Here is a 9,960-nt window from a genome sequence, read left to right as displayed (position 1 = left end):
CCGTCAACAGCAACACGCTACTGAAAGGTCTACGCTGCGCAGGTCCTCGTGCAATGCACCACCGTGAGATGTACAGTACCCTCCTCGCTAATGCTCCTTCCCGAAGCGGGCCTAAGCACCTAGCCCTTCGAATAAATATATTCATTCAATCTCCCCCTCGCTCAATTCACTCTATACTTGCACAGTGGTAATGCGTGCATGTGTTTACGTGTTTTTGTCCTTTAAGGTCAACGGATGACACGCCGAAAAGTCACCCAATTGTTTTTTTTTATTTACCTTTTAGTTTATTTAATCAGCACCTTTAATACTATATATTAGAGCGTCAGCGCCTTTCGGGGGGCATACGTGCATGGTCGCAGTGAATGGAGCCGCCTATAGACGCTGTGAGTCTATGACACGCATGCACTTTAATGAGGCCTCGTCAGGCGCTGATATGTATAAAAAAGCTGGGTGGTTGTAGATAATTAACTAAGGAAGCACGTTTACGAACAATGAAGTATTGACAGTGATAACATAGTCACAGCATCGTTTTCGTCTAAGCTGTTTATTTTCCTTTTTTTTTTTTTTTGCTTTTTTTTTAAGCGCTGTAGCAAACCTTGGACGGCAACCTTCTCGCTCCGCTTGGATCCAGAGTCCTATTTGAGCGCTTCGGTAATTCACGAGACCGATGAAGTTGCAGGCCTGTCTCAGTTTTCGTCCATCTGAGGATCCTCGTATCGCTGCTGCATGACTCAAATTAATTAATGAGCACGAAAGCCAAACTCCGGCAAGCACAACGAACCATCTAAGCCGCGTGACGATGCTGTGCAATAAGTATCGACAAGTGACAGACGTCTCCGACGGGAACGCAAATATGCACACTGTGAGTCTCCTGGTCCATCGCTAATGCACACAGGAAGCAGCGAGCACCATCCATCCAGGACGTGTTCGATTACACTCGAGTCAGCATGTTTCAGCGAGCCCTGGGCAGGGCACGAGTGTTCCCGACTTCGGTGGGCCCACTTCGACCGTCTCCGCCCTTCGGCGGTCGTTCAACCTTGTGCATACACGTCCACACGTGCGGCGCGCGCGCGCCGCACCGTTTGCCGTGCACTCGTTGTGCCCCTTGCATTCCGCGTCGCTTTTGACGCGCCGCCCAGGAATCTGATTACGGGAGCCAGACTTGATGAAGAAGAATGCACGAGGCGCGGTAGCCGCCGCCTCAAAGGGGTGGCGGCATTCCCGCTGGCTTGGCCTGGATCGACGGACTTCCTCGAGACGAGGGCAGCAGCCGGGTGCCCACTCGACGCGTACGACTGCCACTCTTCGACGGGGCCTCTCAATCGTCGACTGTCAGTCATTCGGAGGCAAGGTGCGCTGCTGCCGCTCGCGGGCAGCGCGACACAACTGCGGCGCCGCCGCGAGCACCCGATCAACTGCCGCGGTTGTTCGCGCCTCACTGCCTAGCCCGCCAAACCGTTTCATTTGGCGGCATTCTTGACGTTGTCGAGCGGCGCGCGCTTGCCGCGCGGCTGGTTTCTGAGAGTTACGTACTATATGCGTTAGTTTAGCAGGCCTCATTTGGAAAGCGTGCAATAGGGGCATGTCCGCTACGTGCGAACTGGCCAATTACGCGAAAAGGAACAAGACTTAACTGAAAGGAGAAATAAGGGCAGGCCGTCCTGATTGTCCAGCTGCCCGGGCCTTCTGGTGTGCAGGAGGGAACCCCACATCGGCGGTAGGCTGCGCTCGCGGCAGTCGTAGTCAGCTTAAATTTCGCGGGGCTGTTAATGGCAATGACTTGAACTGACGGTACTGCAGGCAGAGACATGTTGAGCTCTTGATCAACTGCACTTCGTTCCAAACTTCGTTATTTATTAAGCGTACAACGAAGCCTGATTGATTGATTGATTGATTGATTGATTGATTGATTGATTGATTGATTGATTGATTGATTGATTGATTGATTGATCGGCGCCACTATCAGATACGCTTTCTGCGGAGAGCTGCGGATAAGTTTCTTAGTACACTATATATAGCATTTTGCTCTCCGCCCCCAATAAAATGCGGTGGGCTAGCCCGTGGTTATCAAAACCACGGCCTTATGCTGAGCAGAGCATCCGCCGCGGTGCCACAGTCAGCTAAGGCGTTGCGCTGCTGAGCACGAGGTCGCGGGATCGAATCCCGACCGCGGCGACCGCATTTCGATGGAAGTGAAATGCAAAAACGCCCGTGTGCTTGCGTTGCAGTGCACGTTAAAGAACCCCAGGTGGTCAAAATTAATCCGGAGCCCTCCACTACGGCGCGCCTGATAATCAGAACTAGTTTTGGCGCGTAAAACAACACCAGAAAGAAGAATGCTGAGCAGAGGAAAGCCACAGCAGTTAACGCAGAGCTTGGCGGTGCAAATCCTTGAAGAAATTGTGAAAATTCAGTTAAGTTAGCCACCGGCAAATAAAATGTAAATATGTGAATGCCGGACAAATGGCGCAATACAACACTGCAAGTTTCACAATTGCACATGCATTGCACTCTTGTTAACGGAAATCGCGCGCATTTTCCGCAGAGAAAGAGACAGATGTTTGACAAGTGAAAACCTCATACACGATGCCGACCTTATGGAGATGCCTATGCGCAAAGCCTCGGTTATTGCATATCGGTAATGCGGTCGTTGCATCGGTGCAAAGTTTTGAATCACGCACGCTCTTACGGAGGTCGCATTCGAGCAATAAGTCGCATATCACGCAGCACGGGTCTCGAAACAGATTTGCAGGATTCCAAACTTTCTCAACAATAATTTCCCTAATCTGTTTCGGCGTAGAAGATACGGCAAATTTGGAGCTTTGGCGCAGGTCAACGTTATCGGATACGCCGGCACCTTCGTGTATATATACCTCAATCGAATTCCCACGGGAAAGAAAAGCGCGGCCACAATAACCAGAAATAGAAACTGGATCTCACAATTGCCAGATGAGTGCACTGGAAGCCGAGTGCATCACTGATCTTGCGCAATGACTCGACAGCCTTCCGCAATCGAACAGCGAAGCCTGATGCCGATCAGAAGGACTCGAATACTGCATCGTATAACAATTACCGCAGAGTGTATGAGGGGCGGGCGGGAACATCTCTAATCAAGCAAGCGAGGCTGAATGCTGTATCGAGACGCCCATTACTGAGGGCCGCACGTTGCGTAACGGGCATTCAAGATACGAACACCCAGACGGGACAAACGCGAGAGAGTGTCGGCTCGCACTGCGGACTCCTGTCGCGCAGTACCTCTTTTTACTACTCCGCTGCTCTGACAATGCTATCTGCAAGAAATCTGCGCTTTCCCGGCTTTGTCGGTTGTTGGCTTTCGCAGAACGCGGGCTGTCCACGCTGCCACTGACGAGACTCAGGGCACGTGCGCCCGCTGTCATGCGCCGGGCAGCGCGGCTGCAACGATCGGCTGTTCGAGCAGCGGACCAACCGCCGATGCTCGCGTGGCGTTCGTTGTAAACGAGGTTTCAAGAAACCATTCAGAACAGCGACCTAATTAGGACGCCTCCGCACAGTGCTTTGTAGCGCATTTTTTTTTTTTTTCCTTTTAAAGTAAATATAGCAGTATACATCGGAAAGGATATCGGGACATCATTCCAGCGTCAACGTTTGTGACAAGAGGGCTTGTCTCCGTCGAAGGCTTTGACTGAGAAAATCCGGTGCGAGTCTTCACCTTCGAAACGTCATTTCCACTTTAATGCGTCTTCAGTGGCCGGAAGTTTAGTGCACCGAACGAGCCCGCTAAATCTGCGATGGGTAGGCAACGCGATGTGTGTGCAGATTAAGCGTATAGCGTATAGTGGTTGAGTGGGGTAGGCTGTGCTAGCTAATTTACCACATTATTTTAAGATTGCAGTATTAAATTTCTCGAACAGAACACAATTTTGACTAACTTTGAACATGATTTCAGAAAATGATACTTCGTGCACCGTTACGCTGTTATAGTTACTAGAGTTATCCCACCTTGATAATAACGGCCACACACACACACACACACACACACACACACACACACACACACACACACACACACACACACACACACATATATATATATATATATATATATATATATATATATATATTGAAAGTGCAGGCGCACGTAAAAAAACGAACATTTAATTTCGACCGGGGGCCGGCCTTCATCAAGAGTGCGATTGCAAGCACCCAGGGCTCAATTTATACATTTTCTCTGTAAGGTTGAACGGAAAAGGGAGAGAGAGAGCGTAGGTAGCCTATGACTACAAACACGCGTACATTCATTTACCGTCGAAATCAAATGTTTGTTGTTCCTTTGTTACGTGCGCATGCACTTCTTTCAATTTATTAAACACCGGACTCGAAGAACTACTTCCTTTTATACAGGGTGTCCCAAATGTCATGCACCACGATTTAAAGATATCTAAATGTCGCGTAGCTGGACAGAACCAATGTAATATTGTTTGCCGTCGCTTGAAGATACTCATATTTTTTGCATTCAGCTTAATTACATAATTAGATTAATTAATAATCTTCTCAAATATTATAATTAGATGAAAAGTGACAATGAAAAAATTGGACAGCAACATGAAACTCCCGATACAGCTTTCTGTTGCTCAAGACGTGCTTCATAAAAGTGTTTTTCCGAGCGTGAAAGAAGCTCGCGAATACACGCAAAGTTGCCGCGCGACTGGCCGCTACGGTATGTAAAACACCATCGCTTATAAATCGATGCAAAGCCACCAAGGAAGCCGGGGCTTGCAGTGCACGGAGTGCGCGAAGAAAACAGAGGCACAGTTGTTTAACAAAGCACTTGTAATAACAGAGGACAACACATCTCCCATCAACAACAACAAAAAAAAAACCTCTTCCGAGTGGCAGTGGTCAAGAAACACGGATGTGCAATGGCGACACTTGGCTACCCGGGTTCACGAACCCCATACCGCGCATGCGCGGAGCTTAGCCATTGCATCGTCCCCGCTGCAGTTAAATGTGCTTCGGAATTCAGACGAACTGCTCAAGGGAAGAATGACCCGGCTACGCCACTGGCACAGGTCGGCTGAGAAATGAGTGAAGAAGAGGTCGGCAGCCGAGTTGTTGCCGAGACGTCTTCCACTGCGTCGCCTGAAACAGCTCCCAGGCTACTGGCAGGGCGGCCGCATCGATGAACACCTCTGCTGATGGGAAGCAGCGCTGGAACAGCGACGGGGGAGTGTCCAAGAGCAGTGCCCGCATGAGGCAGGCGCTGGCGCGGGCGCTGAGCCTTGCGAGAGATGGTTCGGCGAGCGACGCCGGCACGTAAAGGCTGCGCGAGCCCCGGGAGCAGTGGCCATCCAGTGGCGAGCCCATCCAGCGCGCCTCGGGGCGCACGCCCTGGCGCAGTGCAGTCATGCGCGAGCTTGCCTCGACGAAGGCTGCGAGGCCGTGACTCGACAGTGGCTGCTCACTGGGTGGGGCACGCACCCAGCTCGGGAAGAAGGCGCGCACGTGGAGCCGCCGCAGCCGCCGCAGGGCTTGGGTGCGCGTTGCCGCGTCCAACAGGCCCGTGGACTGCTGTAGGCGCGCTTCGACTGCAGCCCGCAGTCGGCCGGCGAAATCGAGCCGGTGCAGCCGGTCGTAGAGCTCGCGTCCTCCCTTGTACACGGCCAGCAGGGCTAGGTGCGGCTGGGCTTGCGCTGTCAGCCGCAGGCAGGCATGCGCCGTGTCCAGCTCGAGCGGTCGGCCGTGTGCCAGGTGCAGTGCCAGCAGTGAGCCGACACCTCCCGGCGCCGCTGGCAGGAAAGGCGCCACGCGCACCAGAAGCCGGAAGCCGAGGTAGTTCAGTGGTATTTGAGGAGAAGACTCGTCCAGCAGGCGTAGAAGTCCCTGCACGAAAGATGGATGACGCAGCCAGAGCTCAGTCGAGTCCGACACGTGCACGAGGCGGTTAAGTGCTTGCGCCACAAAGTGCCGGAACCGGAAAAGCACTGCCATGTTGTCGACTAAGCCCGACGTCTCGGTAGGCGGTGGTTCCGCCAACACGGCAAGCCGGCGCTCCAGGGCAGTGACGTCACTCGCGGCGCCAGACTCGTCAAGACCAAAGGCAGACAGAACCGAGCCCGCTGCTCGCGTGTGCCAGAGAACACTCCAGTTGTGAGCGGCCGCGCTTGCATTGATGAGCAGCTGGGGTGGCTCCAGGGCTACAATGAACTTGCCCTGGTGGTTCGGGTGGTCTCGTATAGAAAGCGACGCGAAAGCTGGCAGACCGAGGAGCCGCAGTAAGAGCGCCGCGGCTTCCCACACTGCTGCCGGCGGCCTTGCTGGAGCGGTCCTGCTGAAGGGCCAGCCTTCGAGAGAGACTGTCGTCAAAAGCTGCCGAAATTGTGCCCAGGCGTCTGGTCGTGACGAAGCGTTCACGCACTCCTCCCACAGTGGTCTGAGTGGAGAATCATGTTGCTGTAGTAGAGTCTTCTCCAGTCTTCTAACCACAGCTACGTCTGTTGCAACTCGTGATGTTGGCTTGAAACATGCAGAACTGTAGAAATCGTGACAGGGGGAAACACCTCGATGAGAATGTTGCAGTACAGATGCATACTTGCGTGTAGTTATTGCCGTAGAAACATTTTTCTTAGTGGTGACCTCAAATCCACTACTTGTGTCCTTGCCTGCAAAAAGATCCACAACAGCCAAGAGACAAAACAGGGCGGCCAGCAACAAGAGGAAGTAGACGACAGCGTCTGTCCGACTTCGACGCAGCTGAGGATCATGAAGGCGCTTTAGGCGGGGCTCTCTGGACTTGAATGAAGAGTAGGAAGGAATGCTCTGTGCAGGTGTTCCGTAGCTCGACTTTCCGGTAGTACGAGACGTTATATTGGAACTGGTTGTTCCAGATATCTCCTGTTCTGGTTCGCTGTTCTCATTGACTTTGACGGCAGCCGGTTTCGCAGCTTCCGAAGGTGTTCTCACTTCGACAGCTTCGAGTGGTCCCGGCGCAGCCATGTGCTCAGGCACAAACAATGGCCGATTCACTACTGCGGCAGCTTGACGGTCGGGCGCTTCAGCCAGTCTCGAAGTCATTGCCGCTGGGAGGTCCCCTTGTCCGGTGTCGTTGTTCTGTTGATAACATAAGTATATCTGGTCTTTCCATAGTTTCATATCCTCTTGCTTGCCGTCGTGCTGTGGAGTGGCATTGCGAGCACGGGCGCTGTTCGTTTTGTCAAACCACTGCGCCGGTTGATCCCAGTTCTGGCTTTGCATCCGGCTCTTCTCCTGCCCTTCCAACAGGTGTGGCTCCAGGGCCACGCGGTGAAACTCGCGTAAGTGCCGTGGGCAAATTTGTGCCAGCTGGTCGGTTGGCATTTTAGCGGTGTGCACTTGCAGAACAGTACTGCATGATTGCTTGCGTCGCGTCGACTCGTTGTGCTGCTGCCAGGTGCAACGCGACTGCCGCACGCTTTGCAGCGGCGATACCGAGCGAGATGTCCTTGCATTTTCGTAGTAACTGCACCGGGATGTCGGATTCGCAGACCGGCTACGTCTTCTCTGAAGCAACGATGACGCGTTTGAGCTAGAACTTATTGTTGTCGCTGCCCGGGTCGATGATCTTGTAGTTGCCTTAGTCGAAGGAAGGCAGGTTTGAAACCTTGCTTGACGCAGGCGCACGAGCTGAAAACCGCTTCGAGCCTTTGTTGAAAACTTGGACGCGGGCAGATGGTCGCGTGGTAATCTTCACTGAAGAAAGTCGAGGCCAGAGTGAATTGCGTCGAGATTCTCCCTTTCCGTAAGAACCACTGCTGTCACTATAGTCATCTCGGGTGCGCTTGATTCTTGAAACGCTGGATTTTTCCTTGCGTGCGTATGTGAACTTTTGCATATCGCTGCTTTCCTCAGTAGAAAAGCTGACTTCAGTGTATGTCTCTCCCTTACGGTCTTTTGCCGTTACTCGTGCCACTTTCTTTTCTGCCTTTGTGTCTGTCGTTTGCGAAGCCTTGTCCTTAAAGAGCGGCGAATGCCTCTCAGGTGTGGCAGCTCTTGAAGAGCCGGTCTTTTGCCGTTTTCGCCTTGGGCGCGAGATGTCTTCACGCCACTCTTTATCATTTCGGTCATTGTAGGACCGGATAAGTGACGAACTTCGGTGCATTGTAGTGGCTGTACGGTCCCCACGGTTTGATTCCCTTTTATGTTGAGTAGATAACAGAATTTCTACTCCACCGTCTTTCTTCGTTCTGCTGCCGACAAAATACAGCCCTCGCTCGCTGACTTCGTTAGAAGCGGTGCTGCTCTCAACAATAAGAGACGCTTGTGTCCCTTTCGATTCACAAACGTCCAAAATCTGGGGCCTAGACAGCATCGATTGCCATCCAGGCTCTGGTGACGGAGGAGGAGGACCTGGAGACTCCATGACGTCGTAATGAACACCGACCGCGAAATCCCGCATTGTAACTCGTTCTTTTTTCGGTGTCTCGAAAACGGCGCGGTCAAAAAGAGTAGCCTCACCAATGCTCTTGAGTTTTTCACGACCATCTTCGACCATTGCCCTGCTCGAAAGTGGCTCCCTCCGTGCGCATTGCAGCTTCGCCAGTTCTGCCTTGAGGTCCGCTTCGAGTTGCAGCAGCCTGTTTATGTCGGCCTGCGCTGCGTCCATCGTCTGGGCCGCTTCGTCTCGCTGCTGAACAGCAGCAGCCGAGGCTTCACGCTCCTGGCGTTCCTGTATTCGCGCTGTCTCGTCTTTGGTGAGGAACACTTCTTCCGGCAGCATCTTACGGAGCTCAGGATTTTTCGCCATCTTCTCTCTAAGCAGCCTCTCTAGTTTTATTAATCGCTGAAGCCGTGGATCTTGACCGCACTTGCGCTTGACAACTGGCAATGGCTTTTTCTGCTTTCTCGGTAGCTCGTACGAGTCTTCCGAAGACTCCGACGAGTCTGACGATTCGGACGAGTCTGTAGGTACATTCATAGCGCAAGAGTTCATTATCCAGCTGAAGAACGATGGCTGTTCCTCGCCCGTATTCGCGGGCTTCGGTTGACATATATTTTGGAAGCAGGGACTCAGTGTTCTGCAACACGATGTACCACGAGATCCTGTTCGCTGTTCGGGGCGGCTTCGCTGAGTTTTTTTACCGGGAGATTTGCCACCTCCTTTCTGTGCGACCGGCGCAGAAGCACCTTCTGCTTGAAGCTCAATCTCACTTCTAGCCTCAACGACGACGGCGGGAGTTTCGACTCTCAGCTGTGTGCAGCTTCCCGCAGTGTTTTCCTCGGCCATTTCTGTTTCGTCGTCGTCCTTCATTGCTATTACAACTTGTTCTGTAATCTTGATTTCAACTTCTTTTCTTTTGTCCCCCGGAGAAGCGGTCACGTTGTTTTCTTCCACATCCCTGGCGATCTTCAAAGCTACATTGGGAGTCAACTGCAGCCGCTTTTCATTCTCTGGAATTATTGTCACTGTCTTCGGTAGGGCCGTGACTTGACTCCTTGCTGGCTGTCTAGACGGACAGGGAACTCGCCCGTCACCATGGGCAGCGTGTTCCGGTGCAGGTGTGCTGTTCACGACGCCGGAGTCTGCCGAGATAGTCGTGCGGTTGTCGGTTCGCACCTGGCACGTCTGGCCCGAGGCGCATTCGTACGCGATCCGCTCCTCCCTGCGTACAATGCCAATCTCCGGGAAGCTGCTCTCCGGCGGTGCGCTGGTGGGCTGTGACCACTGCTGCTGGTTTGTCCACATGCGAGGTTGTTCCTGAGGATAGGCAGGCATCGGTGGAGGAGGCTGCATCATCGGGGCCGGAGGCTGGTAGCCGTCTGGTGGAGGGAACATGGCTCCCATCGGTGCACTCGGCTGGTAGAAGTTCGCCATGGGTGCCGGAGCTTGGTGGTGCATATAGTAGGGTGCAGGCGCTGGGTACATACCGATCGTTGGTCTAGGCGATTCCATGTGTCTTCCCATCATGGGGGGAGCTGCTGTGGGCCGACGTCTCTCGGCCTTTG

At 53.0% G+C, this 9,960-nt stretch overlaps 1 protein-coding gene across 1 annotated transcript; it reads right to left on the bottom strand.

Moving 5' to 3' along the window:
• Positions 1 to 4,819: 4,819 nt before the first annotated feature.
• On the bottom strand, positions 4,820 to 7,386 carry LOC125945119 (uncharacterized). Its single transcript, XM_049666692.1, has one exon. It carries the CDS (start codon positions 7,333 to 7,335, stop codon positions 5,035 to 5,037), a length of 2,301 nt encoding a protein of 766 aa, XP_049522649.1. The 5' UTR covers positions 7,336 to 7,386; the 3' UTR covers positions 4,820 to 5,034.
• Between the last annotated feature and the right edge of the window lie 2,574 nt (positions 7,387 to 9,960).

Source organism: Dermacentor silvarum, chromosome 1 (genome assembly GCF_013339745.2).
Source record: "Dermacentor silvarum isolate Dsil-2018 chromosome 1, BIME_Dsil_1.4, whole genome shotgun sequence".
Classification (NCBI taxonomy): Eukaryota; Metazoa; Arthropoda; class Arachnida; order Ixodida; family Ixodidae; genus Dermacentor; species Dermacentor silvarum.
Note: the sequence above shows the minus strand (reverse complement) of the source record. Positions and strands in the feature narration are given on the sequence as shown.